The sequence below is a fragment of the Pundamilia nyererei genome, unplaced genomic scaffold (genome assembly GCF_000239375.1).
Source record: "Pundamilia nyererei isolate P.nyererei 1_Seehausen unplaced genomic scaffold, PunNye1.0 scaffold00203, whole genome shotgun sequence".
Taxonomy (NCBI): Eukaryota; Metazoa; Chordata; class Actinopteri; order Cichliformes; family Cichlidae; genus Pundamilia; species Pundamilia nyererei.
The window spans coordinates 956,039-972,671 of NW_005187604.1; the positions used below are offsets into that span (position 1 = coordinate 956,039).

Here is a 16,633-nt window from a genome sequence, read left to right on the forward strand (position 1 = left end):
CACACTCCACTGACAGATGGTATACAATGTCAGCCTTTTTTTTTAGCAGCTTAGGGAATGCAGAACAAACGGTGGGATTTCCATGTAACTACTTTAAGGAAAGTCGGTTAACTATAGGTGACCTCGCATCCTTAAATGTTAGTGACCCAAAGAGGTCGAGGAGTCTGCTTCTGAATGGTGTGTTTTTTGTAAAATTTGTTTTTTCTTTTGGTTTTTTTTTTTTTATCTTGTTTTTGTTATTGTTGTTGTTTCTGTGCTCCCATTGGCTAAAAATGTGGCAGCGGACGGTTAGCCTTTGTGAAGGTGTGCCTGAATGCTCGATCTAGCGCGAGGTTTGGCCCTGGGATTGTAGCTCGATTATAGAAGCAGGGTCGGAGGCAAGGATCGGAGGTCCCGTAGGGTCGTGGTTGACTTTGTTGGGCCGCGTATCGGTATTCTTAGTCAAAAGAGGAGTTTTCATTTGTCACACAGACCTGGCATACAAACTTTCTTTGTGTGTATTCTGTTCTGTATTTACTTTTTTTTGTTTAATTTCTTTTCTGAATTTTGTCAGACTGGGCAGCTTTCTTTTATGACACAAGCTGACTCTTTTTGACTTTAGAAACCTATTGTAGAGAAAATGTTTTTTCTATAATATAAAAGGAAATTCTGACATTGATATTGGTACTGTCATTTTTTTCACTTCTGTTTCAGGAAACGACAAAAAAAACATATTTTTTAGCTCGCCTCTTGGGTAATAATTACTAAGAAACTCAAAATTTAAAAAAATTACCACTCACTTTTAGTGACTTTAAGATGCCTTTAACCTCTCCATTCCATCTCATCTCTAGAGTTTTTCTATCTTTGTGTAGTATATTAATGCTATTTTAAACAAAAGGACTACAAATATCTAAAGGTTACTCGGCATTCTTTTTGTTTTCTTTTTGTTTTTATTTTTTTTACTTCTGTGTGTGCATAGGATGACTTCCTTACATTTAAGAGGCATGTAAAAATGAGCTCAGTATATTTCTGTCTGTTTATATTGCTTCCCTTTTTGTATCCTTTGTAATTGTACATGTTGCGTTGTATGCTAAGAGAGAGCGCAAAATAAAAAGAGGGTGGGGGGACGGGACAGCTGGGCACACAGTGAAGGTTGATTTGAGCTCAGCTGCCTCAACTCTCGACTCTGTCCCTGTATGTATTTCCATTTTTTTCCATTTTGTTTTTCTTTCTTAGCAAGTACTTTCAAAGAACTCTGTACATTTTAACATAAAATGAAAATAAATTATGTTGAGCCATTCATGTATCCTTTGAGTTTAGCCTGATTCAGTGCTACGTCACCTCAACCCCCTCACGTTTTCCCAAAAAGTGCAGGGAAAAGTTACACATTCAGCTTTTCTTTCTTTTTTTTATTAAGTATGAACGGCCTTGTGCAGGTTGTGTACAGAGCAACTTTTGACAATCAACTTTGAGCAAAACAAAAGTCTGAATTTAAAAAATAATATATAAAAAAATCACACACAACATGAGCTGAACTATCAACTAGATGTTAGTCACTGCTACTTTCCACATTTTTATAACTTCTAGGTTTACTACATTTGTCCAAAGAAAAAAATGTTCTCAATAACTTCTATTTTTTTTTCTTTTTCTTGAAAGACCCTGTGTCAAAATCTAGATTAGATTATAAACTAAAGGTCACATTTCATTTAAAAATGGTTAAATTATCCATGTGATGTCAAACCTAATCTTAAACCTAAAACTCATTTTAATGAAGAAAAGTAATTGCCTGAAAGCATCTTTAGTTAGTTTGGAAGTCAAAATCTGATCGTGAAGGTGAGTGGGTGTTGTTAGTGACCAGTTTTTGGCTCAAGTGGAAATTGGACGACCTGGCAGTTCTCGTCTGATTGAAATACTACTCTGATGATAATTAAATGCTCTCTGAATAATTAATTTTACCCCATAATTGGGAAGCATTCATCTAATACTTCAGCTACAAATTACAAATGGAAGTGCTTTGAACATATATGGCCACTAGATGTCAATGTAGAATTAATGTTTTCTCATTGCCCAAACTGCCCAATGGGAGGGAAGCTTACTGTCTGACATGAATACAGTTGGTGAACCTCTCGTCAGCAGATGTAGCTGATAACATTTACCAAGCGCTGTACTTTATATATACTTAAAGTTTGAGATACAACTTTTAATACAGAACTTTTACTAGTGATGTTCTGTCTACGGATTCTCTGTTCAGGTGTCACAATACTCAATGCTATATCTCTTGTAAATGGCTCCAAATTCTTCATGCTACTTTTCCTGTTCTGATGGCACTATAAGCACATGAGTAGTTTATGCTTGAAATGACACTTGCAATATGTTATGACCCCATCTTGTGGCTTTTTCTTTAAAGGGACAAAGAAATACTCTCTTCTGGAGAACTTTAAAATTAGTCTGATCAATAATTTAAGCATTCAGCTGGAATTTTATAGACTCAACTCATGGTTTTTGCATTCTGAAAAGTCTGGACACGTCATCAGTGATGCTCCTGCGGTCATTCATTTTGGATCTTTCAACGTCACAAATCCTCCCGTCAGATGGGTACCAACTATCTGCACCATAACATCCTCCTGCTGGCAGTCAGCAGCAGTGGCCAGCCACTACTCACTTGGTCTGCCTGCCAGCTCAACCTTTCCTTCCTACTTCATATCCAATAGGAGGCTCTTTCTGCTCTCCCCCAGTCTTCCCAATTTCCTCCTTATTTTCTCTCCGTTAGTCAACAGCTTCCACACTGATTGGACAGGGTGACCTCTGTACTTGTCTGCCCATCTTTATCCCTACAGTCCTGCACCAGCTCTTTGTAGTGCTTCCTCTCAAATGCCTCCTTCCAGCCACCTTCTTAGGTACTTTATAATTTTCCCTCCACCACTGTAAGTGGGACTTCATACACTTTCGTCCGCTACGTCGCTACGAGCAGGCCCTGTTGGTACAGCCATGTTTTACACTTCCCCAGGTATCTGCCATGCCCGTTTCTGGGTGGTTGCCAAGGGGTAGGTTTTATCAGGCTCAGTATGTGTCCTTGAATTGAAGGGAAGTTGTAGGGATCTTTAATGAAATGGGCTTTACTCGTCTTCTTTTTCTTGCTCAATTTCTTTCTTCTTAGTCGGTTGAGGCATTCCTGAAGGCTGCTTCCGAGTTTATTTATGCCTTCCCTTTCCCCGGGGCTGCTTATTTTGTACCTCCTTTTAACACTCTTGATCCCTTTGCTTAAGTTGTTAATCTCCTTTCTTCTGTTTGGTTGTTTTAATGCCTTCGTGTAGAGCTGTACAAAAGCAGCTCAAAAACTTTACTGAAATTTGGAATATTGACTCAATATTGACTCATCTGAAACATGATAAAGAGTTAGGACAGTTATGTGTTACAGTTATACAGTTATATGTCTTTGCTGTGGCAAAGATGAGTGTTAGTTTTTTAAATCTGTGTATTCACTGCACTGTGTACACAACTTGTAATTGACATGTTATTAAGAATGAGCACGAGCCCAAAGTTGCTCTTGTGCATGGGTTCTTTGTTTGTCTAAATCACATTTGATAATCTTTACGGTGAACGTTAGTATAAGGCATCGCTAAGTCTCACTTTATTATGGATAAAGTATGCCTAACCCCCCCTAATGGATATCAGATTGTGGGCTATTATGTGCATTTTGTCTTTGCCTTTGCAATTTCACGGTGGTTTGTTTTTTTTAATACACGTAAAAATGAATAATAAGAGGCAGACTATGTAAATATTCCTATATTTGTTTGAATCGAAAAAGAGCTCCACAAGATGAAATCTGATCCCGCAAACAAAATGTCAGACCAGGTACATCTTAAAACCAATCAGCGGGTGATTTTTACTGGTGTTTACCGTCGTTCTCCCGCTATAAACCAATCACAGCCAAGTCACGAGCCACCAGTTTCCGCACTGTTGGCCTATGCCTCTATTAAGAAGGTGGGATTTTACGCTTGGTCTTTCTTCTGATTGGTTCGCTCTGCTCTGCCATCCTTCCTCACTCAGGATCTGCTGCTCCACCTAACGGGAAGCAACGTCGGCTTAATCTTTCATTGAGAGGAAAAAAAGGTGAAAGGCGAGACGAAAACGTCAGAAAATTGTCTTCGGTAAGTCACTTGCAATTTTAGAAATGGTTCCAGCGGCAACTTACAATTTTATTCGTCAAACAAAAGCATCGTTATTTTTAACGTATTTTAACCCCCTGGACCCAGTGACGGAGCTTTCTGTCATAAGACTGAAGCAGGAGGAGGGACGGAGGTAGCATCTCGTACAGAGAGATGGAGGCCTTCATCTACAATCTAATAGAAACAGCTAGCTAGCTAGCTAGTTACACGCCTGTTTTTCTTAAACTTGATAGTTTAGCAGTTGCAATTATTTTAGTTGTAGAGTTATATCCGGTTAAAACTTGATAGCTTTGCCGCATGTATAATTTATATTCTGGAGTCACATTTCTCAGCCATCGTAAGTTAGTTTCTTAATTTCTGAAACCCTGAACTTCAGTCTCAGCTCAGTAGACCTACTCTGTTACTTGAGCCGTTCTCATATATAAACTAAGCACAGTGTATAGACAGTATTATCCGGAGAGCAGAGCATGGTACTCCGAGTGTCATGTGAGAATAGGGTCTGTCTTCGGGTAAAATTCTCCATTGCGCCTGCTACCTCACTGTCACACTTGATGGTTTAATGCGACACTTAAACAACCTTCTTATTCTGTTCTTTATGTTAACAGAAGGCATGGTGTTTTGGTCTTAGCATTTTCTCATTTAAAAACCTCTGGTGGTCCCTTGTTTTTCCCTCCCAACAGCCTTTAGCCACAATGATCCACAGCTTGTTCCTAATTAACGCTTCAGGGGATATTTTCCTGGAGAAGCACTGGAAAAGTGTGGTCAGCCGCTCCGTGTGCGACTACTTCTTTGAGGCCCAGGAGCGAGCTACTGAGCCAGAGAATGTCCCACCAGTTATCCCCACGCCTCATCACTACCTTATCAGTGTGCTCAGGCATCACATCTACTTTGTGGCGGTCATCCAGAGTGAGGTCCCGCCGCTCTTTGTCATCGAGTTCCTGCACAGAGTCGTAGACACCTTTCAGGTTGTTCCTCCCCTCTCATGTCTGTTTCTGTCTACTTTTATCATTATTTGTAGTTAACTAAAAGTGCATATCCTGCTTGTGTGCTTTGTTCTCAGGACTATTTTGGAGTGTGTACAGAGGCGGCCATCAAGGACAATGTGGTAGTGGTCTATGAACTACTGGAGGAGATGCTGGATAACGGGTTTCCTCTGGCCACAGAGTCCAACATTCTTAAAGAGCTCATTAAGCCTCCTACCATCCTCCGCACCATGGTCAACACCATCACAGGTCTTTCAGTCTTTTATTTGTGCTGCTTTTACTTCCTGATTTCAGGCAACATTAATGCTTTGTTCATACACAGCTGAAACTTCTTTCAGTAACAATTACAGTTCATCTAAATAGCATTGAATGAATTCAATTGACAGTGTGAGCCATGGATATTACAGCAGCTGTTTGACTCTGTGTGCATGATCCTATACTGTTGTTAATTTCTGCTTCCAGGCAGCACCAATGTGGGTGAACAGCTCCCCACAGGCCAGCTGTCTGTAGTCCCCTGGCGGCGCACTGGGGTCAAGTACACAAACAATGAAGCTTATTTCGACGTGGTGGAGGAGATCGATGCGATCATCGATAAATCTGGTATTTCTTTTCAACTGTTTGTTGTGAAACATGTCACTGTTTGCTTGCATTATAATGCATGGGAGACATAGTAATTATTAATCCGCATTTAATCGGAAAGGCAGTAGCTCCATAGTGTAGTAGTTTGCACATTTGCTTAACAAGTGAAAGATCTCTGGTTCATTCCTTTTGGGGCTGCATCAGGATGGGTGTAAAATCTCTGCCAAATCACACACGCAGAGCTACCTGCTGTGGTGACCCCTTGTGAATCAGGAAGAACCTGAAAGGAGTTTCTAGTCAAATCAGTCAAAAAATAAAGAAAATGGCCAATACAATACATAAAATGTCAGCTTTACAACACAATTATTTGCACTTGCCTTCTCTTCTAACATGTTTTTTTGCTTTCTATTGTTGTTTCTAATCAACTCCACCCCCATAGGCTCCACCATCACAGCAGAAATACAGGGAGTCATCGATGCCTGCGTTAAATTGACGGGCATGCCTGATCTCACCCTCTCATTCATGGTGAGTTTCTTTTTTTTCACAAACTCTATATTGTTATATTTTAAGCCTGTGAACTCTCCAGACAAATAACAGATGATTACAAATGGTCATAACTGTGTAGCAAGCAGGGGGTTCTCCAAGGTGCAGCTTGGAAACATTTAAATCAGTGTGCTGTACATTACAATTAATATTCACAGTAAAAGTCAAACATACAGTAACATTTACTTCGAAATATGTCACACCCACACTGTGCACATTTTGGACCAGAGTACTGAGAGGAGCTCAGCTGCCAGAGAATGTATTTATTTTCTCTTATACCGCAGCATGCAGGGAGCTGATTTTCCAGAGTATCTGCACTTTGCTTCACACTTTTGATGATAAAACTTCCTGATAAAAGCTTCCTGTAATATGCAAGTAGGGCAGCACAAGTAATCACATTTTAATCTTGATTACAATTTTGGCTTCCCACAATTGGGAGTAAAAACACAGCTGTCCAACACTGAAAATGTGTGCTCTGCCAAAAGAACACAAAGCCAAAGCAAATCAAGCTCTCCAAAAATCACTGCCTGACGATTTGCCTACATGAGCCCGTCATAGCTATTTCCTGCACCACGCCATGTGACGTTTCCTCGACTAGTCTGGACAAGTAAATGTATGTTACAGCAAATTGCTTGTGCTAAAAGCTGACATCGTTACCATGCACTTATTTTTTTTTCTCATTCTGTGATGGCATATTTATTTCTTTAGTTATACTCTATTTTGAGCAAAACCTTTTTTAGTACAAAGTCAAATATTTAATCGTGCAGTTCTCCAATGCAAGACAGAAACACACTTCAGTAATCAAACTTCAGCTCAAGTGATCAGCTTCTCTCTCTCTCCCCCTGCATCGCCTCTTTCTTCCTGTCTCTTTGTTCTTTCTGACTCTTGCCTGGAGGTCCTTGTTGAAGTCTCTAGCAAGAGTTTGTGATCATGATGTGGTTTTTGTTATCCTTTAGAACAGGAAAAAAATGAAACTAAGGAGGTCAAGAAAAAACATGCCCCATAAGGGCAACTGAAACGCTCTCTGAGACTTTGACGTCTGCTGACTCGAGGTCTGCTTTTCAGAGAGGCAACCATCCAGATGTGGTAGTTCACTGTGCAGCAGATAAGACTGATTTCATAGGTAGATTATATGGTAGAAATATGTTGAAAGAAATAGGCTTTGCTATGTGGAGGATCATTCCATTATGGATTTAATAAAAACAACGACGTGCACATTTGATTATTTCATTGCAACAATCTGATCGATATTATGACTGGACCTCTATTGGACTTTAAAACAACAGTCAACCTGTCTGTTTATAGCGTAGCTCTGCTATAACAGCCAGTTTTGACTAGAGGAAAGATCAGTGTAAGTCAGACTAACTGAGTTTTTGTTTTAGATTACTCTCCTGCCTACTTTATTTACAAGGTTTAATTGTTGCATCCAACAGTTATGGTGTCCAACAGTTTGAAATATTCAGTGCAAATTCCTTTGAAGTGTGTCTAATCTGAACGTCCACAAAAATTTACAGTGAAACTTGCTGACGAAAATCCCACGTTTCATGCAGTAACATCACAACTGTGTAAAGTGTTGCTGGAATAAGTGCTGTGTGTTCTTACAGGGTACACTGGGTAAATGCCAAAAAGAAATGGAAAGATATTAAAAGTATTTTAATGTTTTTGAAACTTCACCACTAATCTTCCTGACCCACTGCATTTCTTTCGCAGAATCCACGGCTGCTGGATGATGTCAGTTTCCACCCATGTGTTCGGTTCAAGCGCTGGGAAGCCGAGCGGATCCTCTCCTTCATCCCACCCGATGGAAACTTCCGGTTGCTCTCCTACCACGTCAGCTCTCAGAAGTTAGTACTTTGCTGTGACACAGGCAACATACAACCGTTCATTTTCTAGTTCAGAATCCTGCTTTAGTTTGTGGAATCTGTCTTACTTTCCTGTTCACCAGAGAGGAGTGTTGCAGCCCCAGCCAGTGATAGATGGACAAAACTATTAACTATAGTCAGTGTCCTAAAATATGAATAATTAGTTTAACTGGCTAGTAGCAACATTTAATCACATAGTTGACTCATTACATGTATCTAATCAGGATATAAACAGAAATGCTAATCCATAAAGTAGGATTCCACTGTCTAATAGCTGATGTTGTTTTATCACCTTCAGTTTGGTAGCCATCCCAGTGTACGTGAAACACAACATCACCTTCCGGGAGGGAAGTTCCCAGGGGCGTTTTGATTTGACCCTGGGCCCCAAACAGACAATGGGCAAGGCCGTGGAGTCGGTCCTAGTCAGCAGCCAGCTTCCTCGGGGCGTCCTCAATGCCAACCTGAACCCCTCCCAGGGAACATACACCTTTGACCCAGTCACAAAGGTAACTGTGCAGCAATCTTTATATCACAAAAACACAGATGAAGGGAAGTGTAAATAATAGAATGAATAAATATATAAACCCGAATTATCTGAATATGTTTAGGAGACAAAATATTTAATTCTGTCATCTTGGTGCATTTTTTTTCTTTTTAAACCAGTTGTTGACATGGGATGTTGGCAAGATCAACCCACAGAAGCTTCCCAGTCTGAAGGGCACCATGAGCCTGCAGGCTGGAGCATCCAAACCTGATGAGAACCCCACCATCAATATTCAGTTCAAGATCCAACAGATGGCCATCTCAGGTACACACACACCATCTGAACCTCATGTTCATGTACATGTGACTGTTGCCTTTCAAGAATTCCTTCATTTCTTATTTGTGATCCTCTCTCTTCTTGCACTTAGTGACCAAGCTGAACATTGAATGAGATTCACAATTTCACTGTAATAGTGAAAATGAGCTCCACTTTGCCTTTTAAACCACAGAAAAGTTAATTCGACCCCCACACAGTTAGGCTCAGTCTGGTCAGCTGACAACCACCTGACAGACCCATTGTAGGGGAACAGTGAGATGGTGACCACTAGATGGTGCTACACCCATAAATAAACCTTGCATGACACCAGGAAATAGATTTTATTTTCAGTGAAGTATAAAACAACCATCTTAGTTTTTCAAGTTTCACCAAGGGTTGACACATTTATGAAAATATGTTTTACAGTGTGACACAGAATGTAACGGTAATACTAAACTCGGAGCAAACAAAGCCTTTGGAGCTTTAGGAATCTCTTGTTGAAATCTCTGTAGAGGTTTTAGTTGAAACATCTCTAGAAGAGCCCTCCACCATCAAGCCAGATAGTTAACCCTGGTATTTGTTCTGTTCCAGTAACACATAAGTCTAATAAATTCTTGATGTTTTTCTCTCCTTCATCAGGACTGAAAGTGAATCGGCTGGACATGTATGGTGAGAAGTATAAACCTTTCAAAGGCATCAAGTACATGACCAAGGCTGGTAAGTTCCAGGTCCGGACTTAAAGACTGCTTCTCTGTGACAACCGGACTGAGCCACCATGAGACTAAGGGGTGATGTGATGGGAAAGAGGAGTTGGTACATTCCTTGTGCTTATGCATTTACCCATGAAGGCTTACCAATACAAACTGGAGGCTCCTTGTAGCAGTTCTGAGTGGACTATTACACATAGACATGAAACCTCTGTTGTAGAACTTTGCCTAAATCAGGCAAGTTTGAAGCAAGTGTCCTAAAACATTTCCAACACTGTCCTTGCTGAACTCAGACAAACCACACTAACCCAATAAAGATTTGTCCATATAATACACCGTTTACAGGATTTTCACTGACGGTGTTAACAAACCAAATCCATGTATTTAGATAAGGCTGATTACTGGATAAATGGACCCTAGAGTATATTAAAAGAGAGCTTCTACACAAAGAAATTAGAATTAATTATGAAGTAGTGACCTGTACATTATGCCAGGAATCTACGATTCTAGGTTCAGATGACTCTGCAAGGTAAAAAGTATTGTTTGACAGTGCTGTAGCACATTTAAGCAGTTAAATTCAAATGAAATGGCACGGACCTACAATAACTGTTTGAGCTCCAAAGAGTTGTTACTGCCAGTGAAAATCCACACTATACTTCTTATCCTGCTGTCCAGGTTTTCTTTTTTTTCCCCAGCACCCTGGGCCTTCTTTTTTCTGTTTATTCTGTTCTTTGTTTCTTCTTTGCTGCAGTTTGATGATATTGTCTGCAACACTGGAGTCAGCATGCTGATGTATTAGACGTGTCTCTGAAACGGTCCTCAATCTTTGAAGTTTTTTGTTTGTTTGTTTGTTTGCAAATAAGAATGATACAGTGACATTTTTTTTTTTTAATTTTTTTTAAAGCTATTTATTACCAGAAAGCCACGCATCTTCACCTCTTTTTATTCAGCTGTAATTGTGATTAATTACAGAATGTTGTCATTAAATTTCTTGGAAAATAAGGTTGATCCTGACAGTTTGGTGCTTAACCCTATGGTCCAAATGCTCCATAAAGGTTATCTCAGCCTTTATAGTATGATGTGCATTTTTGTTTTAAGTTTGTCTTTGCATACATTGTATAAACATAAGATTATGATTGTCGCCATGGAAACTGGTGAGCTGGATGAATCAATAAGAGTGTAATAAAGTGATGCATCTGTGCCTCAGGGTCTCGGCTGGAATCAGCCCACCATCACATTGTGGTCTCATAAAGCTGGCTTGGAGAGTCATGGTTGCTACAGATACAGTTTGGTGTTATCAGCTAAGAGTAGAACGAAAACAAAAGTGTGTTAAGATATAACAGCGCGGTACCTCAGAAGAAATGCTTTGGCTTTGTGTTTACAGCAAAATGTTTGTGTTTCTTACACAGCCTCCAATGGAGTGTAAAAACAGTGAAAAAAAATAAAGAATTTGATGTGTTATAACCGAGCAATAACACTGATTACTCAATGTGTATAATGTGGTGTTTTCCACATATGATATTGTGTTACAAGAGTCAAACTGTCCTTTGAAGTTATGATTACATCCATCAATGAAGCAATTGGTTTAAGGTTGTCTCTTTGCTTGTACGTGTGCGGTTACTGGAGCTATTATGAGCAACCCTATATGAAATTGTTCACAGAGGAGGGGCTTAGCCCACGATGATTGGCAGCCAAAAACAATGCCAGTTTCTGTATTCAGTGGCTTCACTTATATAGAACAAGAAAATAACATTTGGCATCATATCTTCAAAGTAAATTAAGAGAAATTAGAAGACACTGGCTTAATGTCACAAGCTAATACAGATTCACACATCCTTCTGGATCCCTACAAACAATGGATTAAATAAAATCCATTGTTTGTAGAGAATATCAAGTTTTTTGGTGAAGGATTGCAGTCTTGGAGTGCAGTTTTATGACAAAGTGAAATTAAAAAAATAAATGAAAGATTCTCTTGACTGCATATACAGAAAATGCGTCCAGTTTTGAAGTTAACCAACATTAAATGTTGCACAATACACCCAGCGTAACTATCAGACATGCTCAGCTGTAGGTGAGTTGTGGATGTAGGTTTCTAAAATATGTAAATATTTAAAAACACATTTCCATTTAAGCAAAGATAGGAGTGCCAATTTGTTAGATAAGATGGCAATGTTTTGTTGATCAGAAATTACTGATAAGTAATAATAAGTCCTGTTTTTTTTCTAAATGGGATTAAAGTGTTGTTGGGTTTTTTCATGATGTCAAAACATCTGGTTTGAAACACACTAACTGCTTCTCAAGATCTTATATAAAACATCATTTTTAAAGGTAAGCCTCATTGGATTATCTTATGGTAACTTCCACTTCCAGATGTGTGACATCAGCCCTGTGTCTTTGCTCCATCTGGCTGGACTCCAGTCCATAATTTACTTTAACCCCTCCAAAAGACAATCTACTACCTTTTCCTCCCTCCCTCCCCCCCCCATCGACCAGACTGAGCCGTTTAAAGTCAGTTATGTCATTTGGGTCCAACTTTGTCCTCACTCTTCTCCTTCGTGCATCGCTTTTTTAGCACATTTCTAAACTTCTTTCTAAACCTTTTTTTTCCTTTTCTTTTTTTTATCATTTCGAATATTCACATTTTTATTTTTTTCGTTCGCTTAACTTTATGTCCATTTTCAAACACTTTAAAGGCTGTCGCGACAGAGGAATATCGCGGCATTTAGTGGTAAGTTATCGCTCGCCATTATAATAATGTGGATGTTTTTTTTCCCTCACAGCAGCGATTTTGTTTGTTTGTTTTAACAACCGAGAAACGAAAAATTCTGAGCAGCACACGTTATATGTTATATACCAATATAACGCTTTCCAAAAAAAAAAAAATTAAAAATAAATGTGCAGCTTCGCATTAATTGCCCACAGCAGGTAAGTTTTAAACATGAATATAAATCAAAAATGTGTATTGAAGCTCGGCTAACGTGCCGTTTTTGGCACCCGGGGCAATTAACCGCGTGCCCTCGCTTACAGCCCAATCTGCTCTTTGTGTATTGAAGGCCAGATAATGGGCATTATCGTAATGTAAATCTAAGGATGGCTGTTAAGTGTTTATCTGATTGCTTTGATCGGTGTTGGGCGGCCGGGCGCCCTGCAGTGGTCCCTGTCGGTAAGCACGTGGACAGTAACAGTAATAACAGCAGTCTGGGTGGGGAGGGGTGCTCATGCAGACTTGACACTGGCCGCAGCACATTAAAGAGACGACACAACTGCTGATTAACCACGTGCTTCTTGAGTAGTTGCCGGAGCGCGTGCTGCGGCTGTGCAGCGCAGTGTTTGTAGTTTAATATCCTAGCTATGAGTCAGAGTTTATTTACACTGTTGCATGTTTACACAGATAATGGCACTTCAATAAAACTCTTCTGCAACATTGTCACCGCTTATCAACTTCCAGCTGTTGCTTATCAGCTAACTGACAGCTACGTGAGCGACTGCTATTGTGTCCTTAAAAAGTAGTGCCACTGTAATGACATTAGCTGTTATTCCAACTTACTTTAATGTTAACTCTACGCTGCCTTGCTGCAGAGGACATCTATAGGTTTGTCTTTACACCAAATGTTATAGAAGTAATTGCTAAAATTTTTACGTGGAATAAATCTGTTTGGTAGCTTAAGGGTGCTATCTAGTTAAGGTTAGCTAGGAAACAAAGCTGCCAACTAGCAAAACTTCAAATATAAGGGTGCTATAAATGCCTCATAGACCTAGATTTACAGGTTGTAAGTAGTTTGTTTGTCTTCCATAAACTCCACATTTTGCAAACTGATGTTAGTTTTTGGCCATACTTGGATGAGGGGCAGTATTTAGTCATCAGCTAATGCTAGCTAGTTCGGTTAGCAAGCTCTGCTCATTAACTGTACTGGTGCAATGGACAGACTCACATGTTTACTTATAGGTGCTTAGTAACAGACTAATAAAATAACAGAATTTCACTTACCACAAGGGAAACACCACCTTTGTGAACCGTTTGTAGGACCGCTACAATGCCAGTAATATTATTTCTCAAATAAGTGGATTAAAATGTTCCAAAAGGCACAAACAGCACAGGATCCTGGAATGCCACAGTTCAGTGAACCTCCAATTAGAGGAGGTCATGCCCCTAATCCAAGTATCCAGATGGACGATTGTCCAGTTATAAAATAACAGCGTTACTATAGATTATTTATTAAAGGGGGAACTGTCCATAAGAGGCAAACAAATGTTTGTTGTATCAGGCTGTATAAAAGCTCCTTTTTAAAGCTCCGAAGGTTGCTTTTTAGCATGGAGTCTATGGGGAATGACTTGCTTTTGAGGCAGTTCATCTAATGGTCTCAAGTGGCCATTAGATGAACTGCAGTTTTTTAGCATCTCCACTTTACTTCTCAGTCTCAGAGGTTGTCACTTTATATCTCCCCAGAAAATCATTGTGACCTCTTTTTAAATTTCCCCACCCTTGAAGGCACTTGTATATATTAGAGATCATCTAAAAGTTACAATAAACAGCATGTTCATTGGAGGTAAAGTGGTTTAGGTTGCCTTTGATATGTGCTAAAAGCACCTTGTGAGCAGGCTGTGAAACCAGGCAGTAGCAAAGAAACCGTGGGTTTTCTCAGCACAATTCACTTTACTGATGGTTGACTGGAGCATGCGACTACAAGACAAAGAAGACTGTCCCTGGCTTCAACTTATCACCCCCCTCCTTTCATTCAGGGAGACATAAGCCCCCCTGTCCATGTGGGGCCTGCCATTATAACACAGTATCTTCTCAAACTGCTCACGTAGGCTTGTATGGCTATGAGCCAACTGGATGCACAGCACCGACAGCTGTGTTCAGAAACCAGACGATATCCAGACAGCAGTCAGGCTGAACTCTAATGTTGGGCATTTAATGTGAAGCCGCCAGTTGTATATAAATAAATGTGTAAGAGTAGGCAATAACACATTCAGACTTGTGGGCCCCACGCTTTAAACCTCGCAATGAGAAATAATTTCTTTTTGTGTTTTGATGTTGATTTTAAATGTTTTGTCCTCTCCCTCTTTGCCTTTGTTGTCTCTGCACACTTAGACAGAGCCTGGCTTCCGTACACAAAGCCATGAGCGGGCTGCCGGCCATACCACAGGGAAGCTGGGATAGATGGACTCCAGACTGGAAGTTACCACACAGATTCTCCAGGGTCATTCCTGTGACCAGCAGCACAAGCATTACATTGATAATGCCATCTTACCTGTAGACAAAATGAGCATCAATCTAACTTGTGTAGCAGCAGCTGGTTTAACATCCAAGTTAAGTTATCTTCAAAGACTAATCCAAGACAAGTTATCCATCTCCCAATCTGTTTTTAAGAGCAGCCAGATGATTATGCCATATTGAGATTTTAGCAGATGTTGCTTTTAAACTCTACTTTTTAAACTTAACTGCATGTATGTCGACTGTTTTCAGTCTTTTTAAATAATAGAACTGAACAAATAAAGCAGGACATTCATTATGCCCAGGCCGAAGGGAGGAACGAGTCTGGCACCTGAGAATGTTTACGAGTTCCCCGCGGACATGGGGGAGGCTCAGTCTCTTCAGTTGCAAAGGAAATGCATAGAAACAACATCCCCATTGAGCAAATATATCCAAGCTGAGCACCAGGAAGCAGGGCTCTTCTCTCTGTCTCCATTGGACGCCTCGCTGGAAGCCACGCTTGACCTCCAGAAGAAAAGAAGAAAGAAATGTGGAGCCTGCACTCCTTGTCTCCGCAAAGAGAATTGCGGTACCTGCGCAAACTGTTTGAACCGTAAGACGGGCAAACAGATTTGCAAGCTGCGCAAATGCGAACAGCTGAAGAAGAGGCGGGACGAGTGGGAAGTGGTTGAGGTACTGAAACGCTTGCAATCTCATACAAACCGTTAGCACTTCCAACCCATCAAATTCTGATGCTTGGTCAGGACCTATAGGATTAGCTTAGTGTGCAAGGACTGTCTGAAAAGGTAGCTGAAAGCCAGTGTCATTACTGTTGTAGGTAACTAAAGAAATGGAAGGATGGTAAATGTGTTGATGGGAAGGAATGTTTAAACCCAAACCAAGAGTTTTTTTCTTAACCTAACTTAACCTAATTGACAGAAAAAGCCAAGTCAGGGCAGAATTTGACTTCCTGCCTTCTGGTTGGAAGTCATTTGATGATGCAATTAGATGAATGACCGTTGTTATTCACCATCATCTTTCAAAACTGCATTCTGAAGCCTTACCCAGCATGTAAATAAAAGATTTTACAGGAGTAAATAGTAAGGAAAAAGGATTCCTAATCAAGCATCAGTATATGACAAGTTGGGAGTGAAAACATCTTGTCTCTTAACTTGAGTTATCGTAATACTGCTTATACTGTAGATTTAGAATACCGGAAGTATCAACGTGCTTTGTGTAAAATGTTTGTTTTTTTTTCTTCCTAAAGGCAGGCTGAAAAAACCTGACCACAACAGTAAAATTATGGGCAAATTATCATACAAATATTATCATATCGATTAACATCCATCCATTTAAGTGCATTTCATGGGAACGTTCGTTCATAGGACATCAAGTAAAGCACAAAAACTGTTTTTCTTTTGTTTGCCTGAGAGTGTTTGCTGATTGTCTGCCTAAAATACACCAACATCATTAGATTGCAAACTTGTTCTGCTTTTTAGCCAGAGAAGCACGAAAGAGCGAGCATTTATTACAGATCATTACATGATCACAAATGTCTTCTTAGTGATGTTCGTTCAGACGGATAGAAGGAACTTTTGCTGGACTATAAAGGGACGGACAGTTGCATGCGTCATATATGGAGAGTTCATGTTAAATTAGTTACTTTAGAGGAAAAATTCCTCACAATGTGAGTCACAATGTGCAAATCAACCTCAAATGGCCCAGATATCTCGATGTACTACATTTTATAAAGTGATGCAATGCTCTGTATTGTAACAAACAAAACAAACTGCTTGGTAGAAAAAATTCCAAAGC

At 39.9% G+C, this 16,633-nt stretch overlaps 1 protein-coding gene across 1 annotated transcript; it reads left to right on the forward strand.

The window, feature by feature from the left end:
- Positions 1–3,938: 3,938 nt before the first annotated feature.
- ap3m2 (adaptor related protein complex 3 subunit mu 2) lies at positions 3,939–10,822 on the forward strand. The gene is made up of 9 exons (XM_005747758.1): positions 3,939–4,130; positions 4,829–5,113; positions 5,209–5,380; positions 5,594–5,731; positions 6,150–6,235; positions 7,964–8,097; positions 8,414–8,621; positions 8,779–8,923; positions 9,554–10,822. Exons 2-9 carry the CDS (start codon positions 4,841–4,843, stop codon positions 9,652–9,654), a joined length of 1,257 nt encoding a protein of 418 aa, XP_005747815.1. The 5' UTR covers positions 3,939–4,130; positions 4,829–4,840; the 3' UTR covers positions 9,655–10,822.
- Positions 10,823–16,633: the final 5,811 nt, after the last annotated feature.